The 23,089-nt window shown below is 40.2% G+C and overlaps 1 protein-coding gene across 5 annotated transcripts in view; it reads left to right on the top strand.

Annotated features, from left to right (window-relative positions):
* The first annotated feature begins 863 nt into the window (after positions 1-863).
* The window catches only part of ELAVL4 (ELAV like RNA binding protein 4), a 66,784-nt gene continuing 44,558 nt past the window's right edge, over positions 864-23,089 (top strand). Inside the window, exon 1 of one of the 5 annotated variants that reach the window (XM_063343451.1) lies at positions 864-1,008. In XM_063343451.1, coding sequence (XP_063199521.1) covers positions 961-1,008 — 48 coding nt within the window. In that variant the 5' untranslated portion in view covers positions 864-960. Of the gene's footprint in view, positions 1,009-1,288; positions 1,447-4,162; positions 4,308-4,778; positions 5,100-5,326; positions 5,482-23,089 lie in introns of those variants that run through there. The other 4 variants (XM_063343450.1, XM_063343453.1, XM_063343452.1 and 1 more) reach the window with 4 other exon arrangements.

Genomic DNA, 23,089 nt, shown 5'->3' with positions numbered 1-23,089 from the left:
CTTAAACAGCTTGCAGACATGTAGGAAAGGGGACAGTTTGATAACTTGGGGGACTTGGGTGCTGTTGAAAACTGGATTCTTTCTGTATATTTCAGTCTTGTGCTCTCATGCGTGCAACAGTGGTTTTGTAAGTGAATTTAGGCGAAAATACGTCATAGCAGTATCTTATCAAGTTGTCTTCAAATTTGCTTCTAGATATAGTGCGTATTTTCTAACAGACTCTACCCACGTGTGAATTATTTACATGCTGAATTTTTGTTTCCATGAAAGAACACTGTCGTGCTGAACTTAATGCTAATATTGTTTCTTCTGCAGTACAGACCATTTCTATGGGCGTGCTTTCCCTTTTAATTACACTTTGTTATCACAACTGGTTGGGTTTTGTCATTTAACAATTCTATGATTCTATGATTTAGTTCACTTTTGCCGAATGAACTGCTCCTGTATAAATTTTAAGGTCCCTTTAAAAAAAATAATCAGGGGTAAAAGTGAAGTGATTTTAGTGAGTTTTGTTTGTGTGGGCTTGCTTCTGGGGAGGAAAGGGCATAAAACAGTGCAAAAGAATTTTTTTTTCTTCCTCCCTCTTGATAAGTGTAGGGGGGATTTATGCTGTATATCAAAACCAGCAGCTATTCCAAGAAAAATCTTTAAGATGGTTACTTGAATCTGTGTACACTGCCCACCTGGTGGTTATGGAGTGAACTGTTACTTTAAAGAATAGTTTAAACAACAGCCATGTTTGGGGCAGGCTAATCTTGCAAAGAGAGCAGTACATATAACAGGAGTCTACAGTGTGATAAGGGGAAAATTCAGCTCACTGACTAGATGTTTTAATGTGCGAACTCTAGGGAAATAACATATTGACTATTCTGTTGTGCGCAAGAAAATTGAAGAACCCTTTGCAGACAGAGGGCTTGCAAAGGATTCTTTCTGTTTCTCTTAACCAAAATCTGTGGCAAGATGTTTGAAATCAGCAGGACGCTTAATGCTGCTTTGTTAAATAATGAGGTAATATTTTGTCACTTTTTCTGGGCAGCATCTGTTTTTTTTCTCTCCTTTTTCATATGTCTGTGAAGGATTCAGTTTAATCTTATGAAAGTAAGATTTTTTTAAAAAAATCATTCTTCAATTTATTATTTTTTTTTTCCTTTTGATGCTTTTGGAGAATTGGGTTGTCTTTTATTTGCGGTTTCAATCGGCTGCTGTTGCCTAGGACATTATGCCACGTAAGGCTTCTAAACTGCACAGAGTAGGTAGTTATTAACGCTGAATTGGCTTCTGGTATAGTCCATCTGGGCTCTGTATGAGAGAGCTTGCTAGCGGCTACTGATGCTAAGATACCCGCAACCTTTGGGATGTATGCGTGGTGGAGAGGGGCTCAGTGATATGAGATCACTTCTTTTAAGGGAAACTGTCATTAATGAGTCAAGAAACTGCTCATTTATGGTAAGGAGAGGGAGGGGGGGGCTGGGAAAACAACCCTGTGATTTCATTTTGATATTGGATTAGCTGTTTAAGACAAGTTTCTTTTTTTTGCGGGGATGGAAGATTGCATTAAAAATATGCTTTGCTCAGGGGCTTTGCTGGCTGATGCTGGAGAGATTGTTATTGAGAATCTGATGCTTTACAAATGTCACAACCGTGGTGCGGTGGTCAGTCCCTTACCCTGACAGATAAATGCTACTGTTGGAAACACGAGAATAAGGTTGACTTTTTCAACAATAGGATTCTGCCTTTGTCTTTACGGAGAGAGGCCTCTGAGGACGTTTGAGCGTTTGTTTTAGTGTTCCTTGGAAAGACTGCGTGTGTGGGGTGCTTTGGGGGGGAAAGTGGTCAGTCTGCAGAGTACCTGGATTTATAGACGGATAAGATAGCTAATTTTTTCTTAGAGGAGCGGCGTGCAATTATTGTTTCAGAAAAATGGCTGAATCTTTTGATATGCATAACGAATTTATAGTAACAAAGTAGGCTGAAGTTGAAAAGACTTAAAAATAATTTCTGGGTGCCTTCTTCGGTGTTACTAAACCCTGAAGAGACCTTAAGTAAAAATTTGCATTACAAATCTAACTTTAATATTCGACGTATATTTGCACAAGAATGTATGGTAATATACTAGCTCTGTAGCATTTTGATGCCTGTGTGTTCAGTCTGCCAGGTCACTTAAATATTTGAGTTAGGAAATCTATCTTCAGAGCTAGTTTATTCTCTACTAGTTTTTGCAAAGCTACAAATGGTCTCAAAAAGATGCATGGTGAGAGAAATCCTCTGCAGCCTTTTACATTGTTCATATTTTAATTGAATTCTCAGTGCTCATTCCACAAATGATTCTATGATGTCTTTTAAATGCCATTTTTCTCCTTGCTTGGTCTGTTTGTAGCTAGATTTTTTGTAAGCTTACTGTATTTCATGTGTTTTGTTGGTGTGTTTAGTCTGTGTGTGTGTATTTGAGCATGTCTGTGGTTTAAAGAAATTTAAAATGTACAGAATGTCAGTTCAGAGCTTAGCAGTTCACAGGGCATATTTATACTTCAAAAAAAACCCAAACACTTCTAGAACAATGATTATCTGATAACACATTTTTGAAAATGGCTTTGGTGGTTTGTAGCCAGGTTTTCTTTCTGCAGGAAAGAGCTAAGTGAGCTTATAACGTGGCCCATCCTAGCTTTCTTCTTTTTTAGTTCTTATGTTTTAAAAACACTTGTGATGATACCGATTTTTTTTTTAAGAAACATATTTGGCTGTTGAAATGAATATGGGAGTGGTAAAATTAAATGATTCCTACGTACGTTAATAGCGTGATACTCAGTTGCTTTAGTTGAGAGGAACGTAAATTCAAGGTTAGTTGCGATTACAGGGTGCCATGCTGCCTTACTTTGGCCGTAACATGCTTTAGAAAATAACTCCAACTAAGAGAAAAACGATTGCTTCCAAACTTGTGAGAATTTTTAATAAACTTGCTGTGGTTGGGAGAGGGTAAAAAAACTGCTGTTGGGAAGTGAAGTTTTGTTAGTTTGTCAGTGGCAGGGAGCGGAGGATTAATGAGTGTGCATTGTTAAGTTAAGCACGTCCCTCTCTAAGGCTGGGGAGGAAAAAAAAATTCTTTTAAATGCCCAAAGTTTGCCGTTGTTTTATTTCCTGTAGAGCTGAACAATAATGAAGCGAGGTGGTGAAATAATTCTGAAATACTACTGTCGTTCAGGGGGAGCGCTCTGATAAATAGGTGTCTGCTGTGCCTTAGACAGCGTCAAGTGGCAGCAATATCAAATCCACTTCTAAAAATATGTATTTTAAAAAACCTCACAGGGCTGAAGGAAGGAGAGATGGGTTGATTATTAAAATCAATAGCACCTGAAAATAAATGCAGCTTTAAATGCATGTCGAAGTGCTTTTGTTGTGCCTTTAAGCCTAGAGGCAGATCATTAAATATGCATTTCTCCGGAAAGCAACTGTCGAAAAAGATAAGGTAGTTAAAATACGCCGGACCTGGGAGCCGGGCATGCGGGAGGTAAGAAGATGTAGGCACTGAAGCATGGCCGAGGTATGACATCGCTGTGGCCCAGGGCTCCTGTGCTGGTGGGGTGGGAAGAGGTTAAAAAAAAAGAAAATTTTAAAAAAAAATTTAAAAAGAAAAAATTAAAAAAAAAAAATACAGGGATGCGTGTTGTTTCTTCAACCGGCCCTTAATTACTAGACACAAGCAGCAGTTCAGAAATCTGGTCTCTGTTGTTGTAGAGGTCACCAAATCATTAACATTGTCAATCTGGCAGCGGCTAATTTCAATAGCACCTGATGTCGCAACGCCCCCCCCCTCCCTTCTCCCCTCCGCCCCCCCCCGCTCCCCTCCCCATCCGCGCGGCGGCGGCGGCCAATCAGCGCCCGCCGCCGGCTGACAGATGGCGCCATAAATGGCAGCGGAGGGGAGCGGCCGCCCGCCAGTGCCAGCAGGGCCGCGCGCCGCTCCGCGCCGCTCCGCGCTGCTCCGCACCCCGCCGCACGCCCGCCGCCGCCGCGGCCCCTCCGCGCACCGCCCGCACCGCCGCACCCCAGCCTGCACAAACAGACAGGAGAAAAAAAAAAAAATCCAAAAAAAAAAGCCAGCCAAAAAAAGCCAACCAACCGTTATCTTATTTATTAATATTAATTATTCTCGCTGCGCAAACGTCTAGCAGTGTGCTTTGTGGATCTTTAAGAGAAAATATATATTTATATATCTATAACAATAAAAATAATTCCCTGAAACCTTTAGCAAATCTGTAGAAGAGTTGAAGCCTTTCAAGACCCAATATTTGCCATTAAGAATGGTTATGGTAGGTATTAGTAGATTTAAAATCTGATTGTAGCGGGTTTATATAGAGGTAGATATAGAAGCTAACATACAGATTTTTTTTTTCCCCCAAATCTGCATCATTCTCAGTCTGTGTTTTCACATGAATTTAGTTTTCTGCTACTGATTTGTTTGTACATGATCTCTCTCTCTTCCCCCCCCTTTCTCTCTCCCTCTCTCTCTCTCTCCACTCTCTTTCATATTTAATGTGTGCGTATCCTTTAATAAAGGATATACTTTGTCATTTTAAGGTAATAGCGATTTCTCTCAGAATAAAGGAAAAAAAATGCTCATTTCTAATGCAAGGCTGGTATGTGGCTAACTGAAATGCAAAAGGAAAGGAGGCTTTTTTTTTAAGTGGTGGAAGGGGGGGAGTTAATTTCCACATTGACATTTTGGAGGTACAAATGCAGAGCAAAATCCTGGGGGGGGGGGGCGGTGGTGGTTAAAAAAAAAAAAGCCTTGAGATTGGTAATTTTCTTTTGGTGGACTGCGCAATAGGTATGGTAATTTTAAAAGAGGGTGATTTATATGAGCTTCAGTAAATGCTGCATATTGTATTTCAAAGAGTTTCCTGTCATGACCTCATAAAAAGAGGAGGAGGCTTGTATGTGTTGCAGCGCCTAGTATATGTCGATTTTGTTGCATCGTTGGGCAGCAGCGCTGTAAGAAGGAATGTCAGCTTTTACATAACGCTCTTTTTGCTTTCGACTCTGTGAGGGGCTGTAAGGGTCCATCTTTGTGATCACAGATGGAGTGGAATGGCTTGAAAATGGTAAGTGAACGGGGAGAGCCTGCTCGTGGGGTTTTGTCTCGCTTCTCGCGTGCCTCGCGAATTTCTTTTGTTCGGGGTGGCAGATTGTGAGTCATAAAATAAAATTAGAGTGCCTTGTTTATTATTTTTTTGGGGGGGGATATGTCTGCCTGTGTGTGTATATATATCTATATATCTATTTAATGTGTCTAACTGTGATGGCACTTGACGGCGTTTCCATTGAACGTTGCATTTCAGTCGAGCGAGGATGGTCTCTGCTGACAGTCACGGTGTCGTTGTACCGCATGTGCCTGGCGGAGCAGGCAGCCGATGATGCCTTTTAATCTCCGTTTCTATTACACCAGCCTTAAATACAAACCTAATAATCGCCTCTAGAATTCAGGTATTGCGTTTCCAATGGAGCCGGTGCTGTAGAGGATGGATGGATGGATGGAGGGGTGGATGGGTGGAAGGGTGTGTTTTTTTTGTGTCGGGGTGGGGGCTGGGGGGGGGTGGGTGGGGGGGTGGGAGCCGTGTTGTTTTGTGCTTTTTTAAAATGCCGGGAGAAGTCAAAGCCATTTATGTGAAAAATAGTATTTCTATTTTTAGACGATATTCTGCTGGCAAGAGACGGTGCTCGTCTCCATCCCATCTTTTGTGCTTTCCTTAGAGATTGTGCAAAATGGCATGATCAAATACAACTGCTGGGGACTTCGGGGCGACCCGGGGTGGGGGCTGGGACCCAACCCGCACAATACCCATCCCTCCTGCCAGCCCCACGGGATGCTGGGGGGGTGTCCCTGTCGTGTCTCCCCCCTCCCGCTTTACCCCCCCCCCCCCCAATTTAACGTTTTGCAGACTTTTGCCGCGGATATTTATTATAACCGGGGAAACAAAGCGACGGTCTTTTCCCATTCTTACAGGATTGTCTTTGTCTAGCTGCTTGTTTTGATGGGTGTAAAACAAATAAGATTAGACTGAGCAGCCGAACTGAAAGCGATAGCTGGGAGGAAAAGCCAATGAAAGGTTGCCGGGGAAACGAGCATAGGGGAAGCTGAGTGGGGGAGCAGGTGGCAATCATGTGGGAATACTGCAAACAGTGTAAAAAAAAAAAAAAAAAAAATCTAAAAAAAACCAAAACCCCCAAACCAGGGGCTACCTCGATTATCTCTGCTGTTCTTTGTGGCAGTCACAACTTTAATTATTCTTTATAAATAGGTGTTAATTACATTTCTGGCTCAGGCTTACAGTGATTTCTAGAAATCTGGTTTTAAGCATCTGTTCTTTCTCCTCTGCAAAAGAGGGTTATCTTGCTGCTTTTTTTTTCTTTTCCCCCTCCCTGCTGTGAAATTGTACGTGCAAAAAATTGCAAGGAATCCTGTGAGGCAGTATAAAAAAAAAATGTAAATTATATTGAATGAAGTTGACAGAGGTATAATAGTGAACTCCCACAGCTGATAGCTTCTGCAAATCATTTCTTAGAATTTTCCAGCAAATGTCCCTATGAGAACAGTAGGTAGAATGAATTTACCCTAAGCAGTGATTTTGTGTTAAGTGATATTGGTATTTTTACAAAATCAGATGGTTATATGGCAGAATAATCAGTTCAGGGGAGTTCACCATATCCTAGGGTTTATGTGCTGAGTGGAATTTACGAAAATAATGAGATTATATTCTCCACTTCGTCTCCAGCCCCACCTTTAGCCACAGTCTTATTACATATCTGCTGGAGCAATATCCACTTCCAATGTCGGGCTCCTTGTGGCAACTTTACTTTTTAAACTGCGACTGAATATTTTGCTAATTGTGACGGTCTCTTATTGTGGTGGCAAACAATAATGGGAAACAGCAGAAGTGTGTCTCTAAACAAGGCTATTGGGGCTAGAAGTGTTAAAAAAGCGTAGTAGACTAGTAAGTGATAGACGGTAGTGTAAAAGATGTAAAAATGTGGTTGCCCAGAAAATGCTCATCTATCACACATCAGGAGGCACAAGAGAAGCAAAGCAAGAATACAGAACACGCCTTTCTTTCTGCCTTCAGATTTTCAGATATTTTCACTTTCTCCCTTTCTCTGGTGCAGGATTACGTTGAATGCAAGTTCTGGCAGGAATGGTAGTGCTTAGTTTAAATGCGACTAAAAAGAAATTAAATCCCCCTTTTAATTTGCTTTGTTTTAAGTATTGCTTCTGCTGCAGTCCTTTCTGTGAAGAAGTAATTGAATGGCCTTCTGAAAACTGTGCTGCTTTACAATGGGGGGGGTCTTGAGGGGGTGGGGGTGTGTGTGTGTGTGAAATCCTGTATTTTACAGTCCGTGCATGTGCAGAGAGATGTATTCTGACAGGCATTGTAGTTGTACGTGAGAGTAAAATAATTTTTCTTCTGTCCAGAACAGAGATACTGTGTTCTAAATCTGTTAACTTTGTCATGACAATAAATAAGGGTGCCTTTTATTATACACAGCTGCATTGTTTGTTTTAAGAGCTGTCAGCTAGTAGTTACATTTTCATTTTCTGTTCAATTTGGTGTTTCTACAAAGATTTTAAAATAATGTAATCCTTGTTTTATGGTGCACGTGTTCCTGCCCCGATCTTCCTCTTTTCTTTGTTTTAAGATTATATTAATGAATACAGCCTGCATGTACATAGTGACATTTTCTTTTTGCATATAAAAGATTGCATTGTAGATCCTCGTATAGAAAAATAGCTATTAAGTTAGTGAAATTTAATTTGGGCTGCTACGGATAATAAAGAGATCAAAATGTTAAAACCTCTTTCTGCTCAGACAAAAAGGTGGAGAAAATGTGGTTGTCTTTAGACGTGACAGATTTGGGTTTTTTCTTTATTTAAAAAAAATTGTTGTCTTGGTGAACTACTAGTCAGAAAGGATGAAATTTTACAATTGGATATTGATGCAAGGCGAATACCAGCCATCAGTTTAAAAGCCGGTCCCCATGTACTCTACTGATCAAGTTCCCATGTTAGATACAGGGATGCCTCTCCACTGTTGACTGGCTTGGTTGCCTCCTTTGCTTTCTTCCTCTTTATTAATTTTACCTTTTTGAGCTCTCTCAAAGTGAGCCCGAGCTGTTGTGACAAAGGATGGTTACAATGAGCTGGAAGGGGTATACTTAAAAATCCCATTTGAAAGGGTTTGGAATAGTCTTCATCATCTGTATTTGGTCCTGTTAAATATTGTGACTCTATTGAAAGAAAATCCAGTTGCGTTAATCTTACATATAGTAATGTATTAATTTTTTTGAAAGAATATCTTCTAGGTTACAGTGAATATTTTTTTTTTTCCCCTCAACCTTCCTACTTGCTATGCTGGAGTGTACTAATTAAATGCAGGTTATTTTCTGTGTGTAATTGTCATACTGTTGGTACATAACCTAGAGACAGTCCACACCCTGAGGTTTTTCAAAAGAAATAAAGTGTGATTGCGTCCCATATTCTGGCAGGGGAATTTGTTGTTTTCTTTGGGAACTTGCACTTTCAAAATAATTTCAGCAAACACCCCAGGCAAGAAATGGGCAGTGGCAGAGAATATTATAGTGAGAGAGATGCAGATAACTTGACAAATCCACTTGTCTGTTTTGGCAGTCTGTGTCCACTAGACAACTCATTTACATGCCTGGACACATTAAAATGTACATTTGTTTGTCTGTGGGACAGCTGACTGGATACACTCCGATGCACTGGCAAATACTGCAATGCAGTATTTTTTTTCAATGTCATTGGGGGTTTTGGGGGAGAAGTGGGCGCAAAGAGTCTTTTTTGCGAATGAGGCGATGTTAGAAAGCATGGTACCTCTGTAAAGGATAGGCCAGATTTTGCAAAATTTGCTAATATGTGATGGAAAAGTCACCCCTCCCCCATTGCCCTCCTCTCCCTCTCATTGCTCTTTCTTTCTTTCCGAGTGGGATGGAGGAAGAGATGAGTATGCATGTGTGTTCCTGTGCGTGTTCATGCATGTGTATCTTCGCTTCTCATTTGAATGGACACTAAGGAAAATGCTGGGATTTGTATGAGAAGGGAAAGGGCATTTGCGTAGTGTAATACTTCCCAATCGTTCGTGTAAATGTCCAGTTACCAGCAGCGTAGGACTTCCAAGTAACTTTAAAGCAAGGCACGTTTTTTTCTAAAGAATTTTGCAAAGAGAAAGGTAAGATTTCAGTTCAACAAGTATAATAGATTTAATCCTAATAAAAACTGGTGTTTAATGGGGGTCCCCGTACCTCGGCTTTGAGTACACTTAACCATTTGAGATAATGTAAAGTGAAGATGTTGGAGAAATGGATATTCAAAGCCCATTTGCTTGCTTGCTTTTTCTCCTCAAAATCATCAATCTTTACTTCGTAAAATACTGGAATATTTTAGGTGCAGGGGGCTTTTGTAGGTCACTAGCTTTACAGCAAGAAGAAGAAAGGAGGGAGAAAAGGTCTCAATGTGTCAGAGGCAGTAATTGTCTAAAATTAGCCATCTAGAAAAGGCAGGGAATGCTTGGAGGAAAGAGAAGGGAGTCACAAATATGTGAAACAGCACTCTGCTAGTCGGGGGGATAACGAGTGATAAATTTGAACTGGTGCAGTGGTGTGATGACCATTAATTTCTCAGAACCTTGACTTTGTAGGTTTGTTACTTACTTTGTTGTTCACACCTTTAATTATAACTAGTTTTGGATGATAGCTTGGGGCACTGAAGATGAGACCTTTTGTTTGTTGTTTACTTATTTCAGTATTCAGACAGTTTGCAATAGCATTGGAACATCAGTGTTAGAAACTAAATACTTCCAGGTGAGATTATAATAAGAATGCAGTTAACTTTTGCAACTACCTAACATTGTCCTGTTTTGTAGCATTTTACATTGCTTGCATTAAGAAGTAGCTCAATAGAACCAGTGTTGGGTTTATCTTTATTTTCTGTAATGCGTGTTTCCCCTAATGGTTTTGATAGTTCCTAATGCATTATCACTTCTTTAGGGCCCCAAAAAGTAGGGAGGAAGCTGAGAGTCTGTTTTAGCTATTGTTCTACCCTTGATTGTGTCTTACCTGAGCACTTTCACCTCAATAAAGAAGAAAATCTGTAAAAGTGAGGAAATGCTTTGAACCAGTTAGGAATGCTAAATTAAATGGGATGAAAAGGCAGAATATTAAGAAAAAAATAACTAAAAAAAAAAAGGATAGCTAAACCTTTGTACATCCTTTTGGGAAATGGTTTAGTTGCACAGTAAAATGTGAGCCTGGCTTTGACAATGTTTAGAGTCATGATGTATATAAAATTCTGTAGTACGCCTTTGTTGCTAAGGCACACGCAGTTGCGTCAGCAATGCTGTTGTGATGGGAAATTATATGTCCTTGAATTCTAAAAAAAAAAAACCCAAACAACTTATTTTAATTTATTTTATTCTTTTAATGTTAAACTTTTTTTTGTTGCAATAAAAGCACTTAGATGCTACGGTTGGTATTTTTCCCAGTCTGGAGCCATGTACCTGTATTTTTCAGAATCGGGGTGGTGGTGGTGTATTTGGCTTTTGAGTCTCCTGAAGTCCTGGAGGTAAAGGCGATATGATAATGTATGTTTGTTTCAAAACAGACGTAAATGCCTATGGGAGGTGGTTCTGTCATTTGCAGTGCTTCAGGAAGGTTCCACACGTAATGCGTCTGTCCACGTAAGTGATTTTCGGTGTTGGCGGAGGGCAGCGATGCCACTGGAGCCTTTCCAGTAGCATATAGTCCTTCAGATCCAGCCGCTCCGCTGCAATACCCGGCTGTGTTCACCGAGCTGTGGAAGGAAAACCAAAGAGCTCCCTCTGGTTTTTGCTTCCTGAGGGACGTTTGGTGAGAACGTCCCACCTGACCCTCCATGTGGAGATGAAAAGATCGCTGCTGGAGCAGGTAACCACACTGCCCTTGGGCCTGGTGTGTTGGCCTGTAACTGCATGCCTGCTCGTTTGGAGTAGCCAAGGGTTGTTTTGGTGTTGGTTTTTTTTCTGAGCACTGTGAAGTATTCATTCCCAGGTTGAGTGCTGTTGAAAAGCTTTTGTAGGGACATGAGGGATGAAGGAAGCTTGTCCTTCTTATTTTGCCTCCCTTTGTGAATCTCTCATTATTGCATACTGGAAAACTACAAAGACAGCAATACTCACAATTTATAATTTAAGGTAGATATCACTCCTCTTGTAATATTATGTCTAATTGTCCAGCAAGGATGTGGGAGTTCCAGGAACCTATCCTGTCCCTTTTCTCTCCTGCTGCAGGTCAGGACGGTTGCCAGAAGTCCATGCTTCCCTACTGCTATGAAAAGCAAAACTGATATTTACTGATATTTGTGACTTTGAGAATTATTATTGCTAGACTAAACTTCCTTGGGAGATTTCGCATTGAGGGGTTTCTTTTGTTTAATACATGGATTAATTTAAACTCTTGGTGTCTGACGTGCTTAAGGTGTGTAGAAGTCAATGTGTTTATAGTAGCTCTGGTTTGAGAGAATCGTAGTAAACCACATGGGCGAAATACTGACAAAGGTATTTACTGGGTTGAACGCTAATCTGGGGAGGAGGCCATGGCTTTTCTCAGTCCTCCTAAGCAGGCATGGAGACTCCCATAGCCAGCAGCAGTTTGATGATAATACAGAATTCACGAGTCGGCAGCATGAAACACCCATGTTAAGTCACTACGCTGTGGTGAAGTGTTAATGCATTCTGTATTTGGGATCAGATATATCAGAGATATTTGTGGGTATCTGGTTTTTTACTTGATTGAAGGATTTATAAATGTGGCTATTAATTGCTGTACTTCTGTTTGCCTTCTACTGGTCATCCTTGATCTTTGAATGGTGGTCAGTGACTTTTTGGTTTACTGTGTGCAGAACTTGTGGGCAAAGGCTCATCCTGTAATTTCTGTAGAGCAGAAGGCACAGTCATGACACGGTAGAAGTCATAATGCATGTAAACAAATGCTCCTTAAATAAAAATAGTTCTAATACCGTTCCCTGTGTATCTTTGTTCCAAATGAAGTTACTGGCAGTAGATGAGTAGGGGGAAGTTGATTTTTAGCAGAAAGCATGAATGCTGGAAATGCTTCCTAATAAGCGTGTGCCAGCTATACTGTGGCAATGTTGCTGTCGATTCTCTTCCTGTGAGAGCAGCTGTTCAGGGAATTAATCTCTTTGCTTGATGCAGAGGGTCCTGAAAAATTCTGTGCGCAGCTACGGTGGTGGCTGTGGCCATTTTTAGTGTGACCATGGATGGGAACTAACTCCACGATTTAGCGCAGCAGCATATTGTTCTTTAGACTAACTGGGCCAGGACAAAATTATCATTTTCTGTATTTCCTGTGCTCTGTAAGAGATTCTAGAGTGCACTTCAGAATTTGACATTGTGTTTGATAATTTATAGAGCACAGTTTATATTTAACTGTAGACACACTAATCCAGGGAAAAAGAGTAGTATATTTTTAGAATCCTTTTTTTATTGTCTGTGCTTGTCATTACCCAACTACTGAAAGAAGTGCTCACAAGTGTCGATGCTCACTGGGGTAGAAATGTTGAGTTTAATTTCTATCGTTACCTATCGTTGCTATATGTAAAAATGAATGTTATTTGTGTGATGTTCTCTGTGGTTATTGAGAAGCTTTGCAGCCATACATAGCTGTTGGGGCCGCTGCAGGAGCCATCTTCTCCTCCAGCATTTCAACACCAGCTTGGACTGGGACACCTGGGCTGAAAGCCCTGGCAGTAAGGGATGTTTACATGATATATTAGTTTTAATAATGACACAGTGTCACTTCTGTCATGTTGAGTTCTACTTCTTTGAGGTGAAACATACGGATGGAGTGAATCTAGCTCTAAGTTTAAAAAGTCTGCTTATGACCGATGAGGATTGTAAGGGAAAGCCAGCCTGCAGAAAAGAGTAACTTGGTTATTTAGACTCTTAAAATACTTAAGATATTCTTGTGTATTATGGCTATGAGGATGCTTCTGTTTAGTAATATCGAATAACAGCGCTGCCATTTTTCCAGATGCTTGTTGATATCCAAGCAAAATGTTGTGTATGGATGTTGCATGAGGAGGGCTGGAGAGCTGGGGTGGCCTGGGTCCCACCCTGCCCACAAAGCCCCGTGTCCAAGCAGGAGCCCAGGTCGGCAGGGCTCCTGCTTGGCCGCCTTAGCAGAACTGTGTCGTAACCCAGGCGCGTGTTACCCACAAGGTCTGCTCTTATTTTTTTAAGAGGCATCTTGGAGGATTTTTAATTTCTTGGTGTTCAGGGTATGTTTTTTTATTTGAATAAGAACTTGGTGAATTTGAATGTGATTTCATTTGGAAATTTTAGGATACACCTTTGCAATTGGAGTAAGGAGGGTGTTGATTTGGCTTGTGGCATGTTTCCCTTCCTTACAGAGATCAATAGAGTTTATGTCTGGGATAAACCATTAGAATCTGTTAGCCTGACCTGTGACAGATATATGCATATGTACTCGATATTTTGTTCTTTATTGATGAGTAATATATTATTAATCTATGGTAATGGGTCTTTGAGCTTAGCATAGATGCTTTTATGCAAGAGATTATTTGAACTTAAGTATTGCTGAGATGTTTATCCCATATAGTACACAAAAACTTACTATCATTCGAGCCATTGTGTACATACTCCTTTTGTGAGACCGTTACAGTAAACAGCTGCCCCTGCATACCAGAAGGTAATTTCTGAACACTCTTCCACCAGAATTTCTCAGTTCTTCAACTTTTATTATCTGTTCGTGACCTTTAAGATGGTCATGGCCATATTACTTTGGAGTAATTCATTGTAGCTTTGTCTACCATAGGTATGTTACAGAAGCAAGAATACCTATATTTCATGAAAAGATTATTTCCATAAGCAATGTTAGTGTGGTACAGGGCTGTAGGCTTACAGGTGAATTGTAGAAAAGCTGTGAATTTCATCTTTGTTACTAATCCAGTTCAGTTTTAAGAGAAATATTGCTGCTACTTTACAGTAGCTAATGTTTCTAATGAAGGAGATGGAAGCTACGATGTTCAGCTAAGTCCTATTTTGGGGTCTGTCTCTCTCAGACCTGCAAGCAGCAGTATCCATAGAGATGTTGTTGCCAGCAGTCAAGATGTACACATGTTGATTAGTGTTTCCTAATTGCATTTACCAGTATGTCTTCATTAAGGTCCTCTGAGGACAGAGCCTTAAAGTATCTTGGTTGTGGCGTGGGTTTTGCTAAGCCGTCCATTCCTGCCTGATATAAGCCTGTCTTTGCATGAAAAATATATGGTCAACATTTTCAGAAGAACTTGTGGCTTAGGTGCTGAAATCCCTATGCAGTGAAAGTTAATGCATCTTAAATCACTTAAGGGCTTCTGAAAATTGTAGCTTTTCTTTCTAGAACTTCAGTAGAAATAGCAGTGGTGGGGGGTTGGATGTTCCTAGGCTTCACGGAGAGCGTGCTCTGTCCTTGCTTTGCTTTGCCTTCTGGTAAGTAGATGGTTTTAGGTTTCAGTATGGCTTTGTAATACAGCTTTCGCTGTCTAAGCTCTTGGGTTGCAAATGATTCTAGATTATTTTCTTAAAGGGAAAAACATAAAGTGGAATTGTGACAGGTCTACAGCAGCTGAAGACTTGCAGCTGTCTGCGTCTTACATGAACGTGTATGTACCCGTGGGAATCTCTGTGTCAGTACACGGTGCAACATACACATTCCCGAGTCAGTAATGTAATTCGGTTATAGATCAGTAATATGTAACTCAGTAATACAGTCAGTAAACTAAACAACAGGTAGATTGGGAAACAAAATTCTGAGCTAAAAATAAAATTCAGAAAGTAACCAAAAATATGAAAAGACTTTCTCAAACTCCTTTGCTTTCATTTCAGTGTATTTTTAGGCTGTATGTCCTTTAGACTGAGGATCTGTCTTAAATGTTGGTCTCTACCATACTGTTGTGTTATTGTTATTATCTAGTATCCAGGCTTTTGAGAAACCCTCTCCAATCTTTCTGGGTTTGCCTCATATACTTAATGTTTTTGGTGGTGTTTCTTTTTTTATCACACTGCTAGCACAGACTTTAAATATGGCTTTTGTTAGTCACCGTCTGTTTTTTCAAGAGGGACAAGGCAGTCACTGGGATACCTATTGCCTTTGTGGTATCTGCCTAATAAAATGCAATCTACAGAGAAAAAGAGGATGTTTTCATCAAATTTTGGCTTGGAGCATCAATCAAAGAAAGATGTTATCTTGTTGTGGAGATTGTTTTCTGACTCCATTGGTCTTCATATGCATCTTGAAAGAACAAGTAATAGGTCCAGATGAAAAGCCAGAAGGGAATAAGGAGCAATACAGAATGATGAAATAAATAAAGACCTTGTAAGACTTCAGGTACAGAGTTGCCTGGTACAAATTTGGCAGAAGTAGAAGGGTGACTGAAGAGGAAAATAGATGTTCCTTCAGAAGGCAGAGCCTGACCGCATTGCCTTTGTTCCCGTTTAAAAACGGTACAGACCTTTGAGGGGAGGTGGCAGGTGACCCCTGGGGATGCGGGTGGGCAGGAGCCATTGATGCCCCTGTCCCGGCACAGAAGTAGAACACCTCCCCGCCACCAGCCTTTGTTATGGTCTGTGTCATGTGGGACACAAGGGGTTGTAAGGGATTTTAACCTGAGCTAATTTTTGTAACCCATCTAATACACTGGGGACGTATCAGTTTTCCTCTCTGGGTGTTTTTGATGATGACTTTCTCGAAAACTGTGTTCCAGAGCAGTGTCTGAATGCTGTGAAATCAGGGCAGTATTCTCCTATATCTTCATATGTAAATTATGACTAATGGCGGAAATGATTACAAGCAAATTCTGGTTAAACCAGCCTAACTAAAGAAGGGATAGCTGGCAGGCTTGCTTTCTAGAAGTAAGTTTGTCTTAGTGAAAAGGATGACCCTGATAACAGAGTAAGTAGGAAACTTCTGTGACCATCGCCTATTGCACTAGTTTTTCCCTGCTTACTGTCTCATTAGTGCTCTTGAGCACATTTGCTGTAGACGTTCATAGGATTTTTGGAGAACACTGAAGAGTAAGGGCCAAATGCCTCTGAGTTTTCTCTGTAGTCTTCACAAGAGGTGAAGAAGCTGGAAACAGCGATTGAAAATTAAGCCCAGTGGAAGTTCATAAAGAACCTCAAATACTGTGAGTTGCGGTAGTATGTGTGTTAGAGCTATAACCATATTCTGCTTCTGGAAGAGCATTTTTGTCCTCGCAAATGTGCGGTGCGGCACTTGTATCGCGCTTCCCAGCAATGGCTGTGCATGGAGTGCTTGGCCACACATCTACTCCCCAGTCCTCTGGGCTTTGGGGAGTGCAGAGCTGTGTGTGCTGATTGCAGCTCTCCTCCAGTTTCTCACTCCCAGAGTACCTGCAGGAAGGGTAAGAGACGGTATGAAGTATGTGATACAATGCTTTTGTTCCTGTCTTGTGTGTGGTTGTTGTGGAGAGTGGTTTCCTCTACTGATACCCTAGTAGTTATTGATGTTGAAATGGTTGTGACTGACTTTGTCTCCTTTTCTTCCTCACTCATTCCCTTTTGTCCTTGAAATCAAATACAAAACTGTAGAGTCCATACTTCATTGAACAGAAGATATATTTGTCTGAAACTCTCCAAAGACAAAAAAAAGAGGGGCGATTTGGTGCATCATAATGCTGCTTTGCTTTTTGAAAAAGCTGTTAGGAGTGGTGGACCTTATCACTGGGCCAGGTGTGAGGATGTGGTGGTGTGTTATGGAGTGCTCACAGCTTACTGTGTAACTTCAGCAGGTTGCCTAGATGCTTTCCTCTGGTTTGATTTTTCCCCTCTGCAAAACTTGGAATAAAAATAACAGGGGTTTGCCTTTCTGTTTTTTGTGGCTGTGTTGGTACAGCGGCAGTCCCTGCCCTTACTACCCATTTGTACAGCGTCTGCCGCAACCTGGCGCTGGTATCAGTTATATCCTTCGGGCACTGCTGTGATAACAAGTAATATTGCCAATAAACTTTGCATTCATTTCACTGCAGATTGGGGACAGAATATTTTGCTATAGTGTACTTGCGCAAAAGCCTGTAATGGACTAGATCAGGATAAATTTAGCTATTAAAGAAAATAATTTTCTCCTGTATTTGAACTGAAGCTTGCCGCTTAAAATGAATGCATTTGTTGTCTTCTCCATTTGGATCATTTGTGTGCTCCGTACAATTATTGTGGCACCCATAAATGTGAATTTGCTGAAGATGTTTGAATGCCATTTCAACCTGAGTACAGCGCGCTCTGAAACCAAGATTTTGTAGGAAGACTGTATCCCTGCCACGAGAGCCAGAGACCGCTGGCTTTCTGAGCTGAGACTTCCAGCTCTATCTATATTTAAAATATTAAATATGACTTTTAATCAAACGAAGGTGAAGATGGAGCATGTAAAAGTGCGTATGAGTGGGGAGCATGTCAAAATATGGAGGGTTAGATAATGATTTGTTCCTGGGATATTGGATTTGCCTCCAGGCAGACTTACTCAAAAGCTTCATTTTCCTCCTTTATTTCATGTTCATGATGTATTTATTAGGTAAATAATAGCAAAGTCTAGTTGTGCAGTACATAAGCTTTAATGAAAATGTAATTGACAGTGAAATTTGACAGTTGTGTTACAGAGAAGAGAATCTGTACTGGAGCTGCACACAGAGCATCGTTTGCCTCTCCTAAGGTCACTTTAGAAAGAAGCCCACGTAATGTGCACGTGAGGCCCAGGTGCGCCTACTTCTCCCTCTGGCTGGAGTTGTGGTTTTGAACCAATGAATACTTTAAAAATCACTATAATTATTTTAACGCTTCTATGGGAAGAGGACATGATCTGTCCTGAAGACTTTTATGATCCAGTGCCTCCTTCCACAAAAATGTTGAGGCCCTTAATGCCCCTGCAGTGGGTAGCAGTGGCTGCATCTGAAAGTGTGGTGGGGGCATGCAGGGCTGGTCCAGGGCTGAGGGACCTGGTCTGGGATGTGTTTGCGTGGTCTACTGCGTACCTATGAACGAACCTTTTGGCTTTGGCGTGGCTGTTCACGTACAGATCACAGGCGGGAGGGCTGTGGATGGGTCTGTCAGGCAGCTCCTGTAAATTGGGCTTTTCTCACCTGTGGAAAAGTTCTTGTGGGATGGAAACTTGTGTTGTGTTGACTCCCAAAAAGAGCAGATATGCTGGGAGTTAATGCCTGTTTCTCATTATAGAAGGAAAACCTTTGTGCATCTACCCTTATTTTCTTTGAGGGGTTTTGTTTGTTTCCCTTTTTGTGATACTTTTATGGAGATGTCTATGGGACCTCTGCCATGGCACCATTTGTTTTCACTTGTAAAAGCAAACAACTTGCAATGCTAATTAAAGAGCCTTTTTAGATAAAGTAAGAGCTTTGCATTATTTATCTAAATTCTTTTTTTATGGGAGAATGTTCTGAGTTTGTTCATTAATGAACACTTAGAAATAATATAAAATTAGACCTCATGAATTCTTCATCTGGTGTAATTTACCATGATCGTTTTTCTTAGCATTTAGGTGCTGTGAACAGTTCGTTATTCATAGATAACTTTTTTGACTTCCGAGTCCTCAAAATAGGTATGTCTGTGTGAATTCTCCATAGTTTTTGGATTTTTCAGATTTTGATGTTAGGAAAAGACTGCTTGTGGTACACTTTAAAAAAAAAATTTTCTTTAGTGCCTATAAATAACACTTATTCTTAAGGTTTTTAATTCCTACTGATTTTTTCCATACATATCAAATTAATTTCTATCTATTGTGGAATATGGGCAGTGGAGTATAAGTAGTTCAGATAACAAGAATAGGTGCTAATTACTTGCTGAATACAAGCTCCTTTCAGGGTACGTATGTGACAGTCTTTCAGTTCAATGTGCAGACCTTTTAGAGTGCTGAGAACGAATTTTGTCAATATAAAGCATGTATATTTACATTTATTGAGCCATTGGCTATTGTTTATGCATGCAGTAGGGAGATAAGACTGTCTTAATCAGTCTGTGGGTAGTTTTCTAAATGATTCATTAACCGTGCTTTGTAATAGTAGATGGATGTCACATTTTTACTGTAATAACTGAAGATTAATGTCAGTTACTCGAGCTTGTTTAAGCATTGAAATAGTTGTGTTTATACATACAGGTATTCTTTGTGTTATTGTTGGAGCTAATATTCCAGCAGGAATAAATTGAAATTAATTGTTTAAAAAAAAAAGGAAGATACGACAGAAGTATTTCTGAAACATTACTTGCAGTGTAGGAGTTCCTATAATGGATATTTGTCGCTGATGTTTTGTGGGAGGGGTTATACCAAGCCTTTGGTAAGCAGCGTTTTGCAAAATGCTGGCAAAGCTTATGCTGAGCATATTCCTGAGCAGCAAAGCATTTCTTTGAAATCTGTCAAACTAAAATACGTCGTACTTTACTGATACGTTACCATACTGAGAAAAGTAGTACACCAAGAAGTCATTTTCAAAAGCAGCAGTCTGATGAAACACATTCAGAATTTGAAATATAGGTTGCCTTTAACTTAGAAAATTGCAGTCTTGAAATTCTGTCACATAGTATTTTTTCCAGTGTTACAAAGATAGAATATTCAAATTATTGGTGGCTAAATTATCAATGTCTATCAACAGTCACTGCAATTTAATCTTCAAAGATACTGTTACCCTGTGTGTAGAACACGGTATTGCAGTATTGGGAGTCTGGCAAGTTGTTGACCAAAAAAAAACAAACCCGAAATAAAATGCCTCTTTATACCAATAGCGTGTGAATGTCATAACACATGATGTTCTTACTGTAATATTTCAAGACCAGTAGTAGCTGCCTAAATTGGGTCAGAGAAGGTCTATAAAAGCTATAGAGATGTTGCTAATTTTAAGTGGCATGTATAGAGGTGCATTACTAATCTTCAAGGGAGAAGAGTATATTTTGTTCAAAAAAGAATTAATGTTGGGGTTAAATCACTGTTGGCTTTTCCACATTTATTTTCGTCATATCAAAATAAGCCCTTGATGAGTTAGACAGACTTACAGCCTCCTTTAATGTTTTTTGTAGAATTGAATTATAGCCCAGTACTTTCTTGTGTTAAAGTTATTACCTGTAATTAAAACATAATGAAAGTTAACTGTGTGCCCAGGAAACCAGAGTATCTATTTCAAAGATGTTCATATTGCGATATAGGTATCGGATTAAAAATCTAAATCTTAGTGTGTGATAGAAGAAAAAAAGCAAATGGCATCTTGATATCTATTCTTTGAATAAATAATGTTCCTCTTATGTAATGTGCTGACTGATGTGGGATCAACAACTTAATATTAAAAACAGTTGCCAACAATAAATGTCCCAGTGCGTGCACACTGAACTCCTAACAGTGCATCTGAGCTTCAGACATGGAGGGGAAGAGGACAGAATGTTTGGAAAGGAGAGCTAGGACTTACCTTTTGGTTAACTAATAATTTAAGCCTTTACTAATGATGTGAATCAGTGTGTACATCTAAAATAAGTATTATTCCTTTGTGCCCGTAAGAACTTTGAATGCAAGCCCTGGTACGTAACTGCTTTTGCACAGAAATCATTCTGTAAATGGAGACTTAAAATTATGCAGTAAAAATTACATCTGAAATATTTAATCAGAAATGCTTTTAATGGGTAGACAGAAATGCTGAAGAATTATCTCATTTTTCTTATAAAGTAAATTGATTTTCTGTAACCTAAAACTTTGCAATAATTTGAAGGGCAAATAAGTGCCTTGGCTTTCCTTTCTACCATTGAAAAATCAGGAAGACGTAATTGGAGTTGGGTGAGAGCAACTAGGAAGAAAACCTGGCACCTGGTGCAACTTCAGTTTATGCCAAGATATTTTGATGAAGTACTGCATGAGGAAATCTACTTGTTCGAGAACAGATTATTTTTTTTTTCTGAGCAGTGTACTGTTAATGTTCTGAATGTGTTAAATATCTGAGTTGAATTCTGTTTATTTGCTTGGTGTGGAAGGTAAGCATGCTGAAAATGTAACTAAAAAGGGTGTGCAAAATGCATAAGTAGGACACCAGCCAGTTCCGAATTTTGTTTTCTTTCACAGATTTTAAGAGATCCAGGGTTATTGTTTATCGTGGGGAACTATAGATAGCTTTTGTCTGTTGCTAATAATAGATGATATACCTTCCTCAGCGCATTGTGCGGAAGTCCTGCTTCTCCTGTAACTGAAACCCGTGGTGTGGTATTCCTGCTGGCTTCAGAAGGGCAGGAGCAGCCCCTAAAATTGCAGTTTATCATGTGGGTTTCTTCTGTGTTGGAAATTATGCTATCAGATGGTTTAAATGCACATGGAAAGCTGCAGTTAGCCGTCAGCTGTGTCACTCGACTTCTCACTAGTCTTATTGTCAGAACTGGAAATATTTTTCCCTCCCCTGATTTTAATCAAGTTGATGAAGATACGGCACAAATGAGCACAGTGTGCTCAGCTGAAGTGCGTTCGCCTTGGGGTGCGAAGCCCTGGCCTGCAGCAGGCTGGTGGCAAAGCTTAGCGTTGGTGTCGGTGGGGTGTGATGGAGGTGCAGAGGCCAAAGGATGATCTTCCAGCTGGAATCCTGTGCCAAACAGATTTAACGGCATCTGAAGCATTTAGTAGTACGTGTTGAGTAAACACATGTATGAAATCCAATTGAAAAAAAGGAAGTATGGCCGATACTACGTCTTGAAGGAGGGAGTGTATGGGGCTGGTACAGCCTGATGAAGGATGTCAGCAATGCTTGGTGCCACGTGGCTGGCAAACTGGCAGAGGGATTCTGGTTTGGATGTGCTGATTTCTTTCAAGAAGTTACTATTTTTGTGTAGTTTATTTTCAAAATGATGCTGTTGTGTGGTTTAAGGCCTTTCTTTTAAGCACAATGTGACAAGGCTTCTTTTTATTTAAAAATTGTTAAACCAAGTAGCTATTCCTGGGCTTGATAATCAAAAATAATGGTAATTCAAAACTTATTTCCATTGATTAAAAAAAAGAGGGTTATTTCCTAAATGAGGTATTAAACTAATACTGGAGCATTTCAATTAAAAAAAAAATAGACCAGAATATAACCTATTTAGTCTGAACCACCCTCATGTAGTTAATTTTAGAATAGACTCCCTTTTTTGGTGTCCCCCCAACCCTCCTGAATTACAGGCCTAACTTGTCACAACATGTACCTCCCTGGATTTAAAAAGGAAAGCAAATTAAGTCTTGAGTAATTATAATAATTACAGGATTGGATGAACACAAGGTTTGGAGTGTGTGGTGTTGTAGCCCTTGGTTGTCCCCATGTTTGTCCCTGTCCTGGGGCAGTGTGGAGTCTCTTGCCCGGGGCAGCATTTTGCATCATTGACTCTTTGATGGAGGGGGGCTGAGCCCATCCAAGGGATGCTCTTTGATAAGAGATACCATCAAAGCTGCACGCTGCAAACTTCAGTGGACCGCAAAAGCCACCATTTGCATTGCTTTAATTTATCCAGATTGGAGACAGAGATGATGTCCTTCCCTTGTCAGTGCCAGTGACAGTGAAGACAGGCTGGAAGCCATAGTAGAGGCAAATACCTATATAGAAAAAGCTTGAAGTACACAGGTTTTTCTCCTTCCTTTCTCTGCCTGTGCAGTTTTCAGATGAAAACTTGCATTCTTCATCCCTCAGCCTGCAGATAAACATGCAGGCGGCTTTACCCGCGTGACCGGTGGCACTGGTGACAATGGGGCTACTGTCCTGCACGCACTTTGCTGGCTGGATTCTTATTTGTCATTTTTTGGAAAGGCTTATTTGAGTCTCTTCTGTGAAAATTGGGAGTTTCACATTTCAAGGTAGATGTTCGTGTTAAAATTCCAGCCCGCACCTGTGCCTGATAAGCCTTTCTTTGATTAAACCTTTTCGATTCCAGTAAATATCTGAAGACCTTTGTAGCTCTGAAGATTGCAGATCCGGGGCTTTATTATTTAAAGAGGTGTCAGTTCGTTA

Source organism: Chroicocephalus ridibundus, chromosome 8 (genome assembly GCF_963924245.1).
Source record: "Chroicocephalus ridibundus chromosome 8, bChrRid1.1, whole genome shotgun sequence".
Classification (NCBI taxonomy): domain Eukaryota; kingdom Metazoa; phylum Chordata; class Aves; order Charadriiformes; family Laridae; genus Chroicocephalus; species Chroicocephalus ridibundus.
This window is presented reverse-complemented; position numbering and strand designations above follow the sequence as displayed.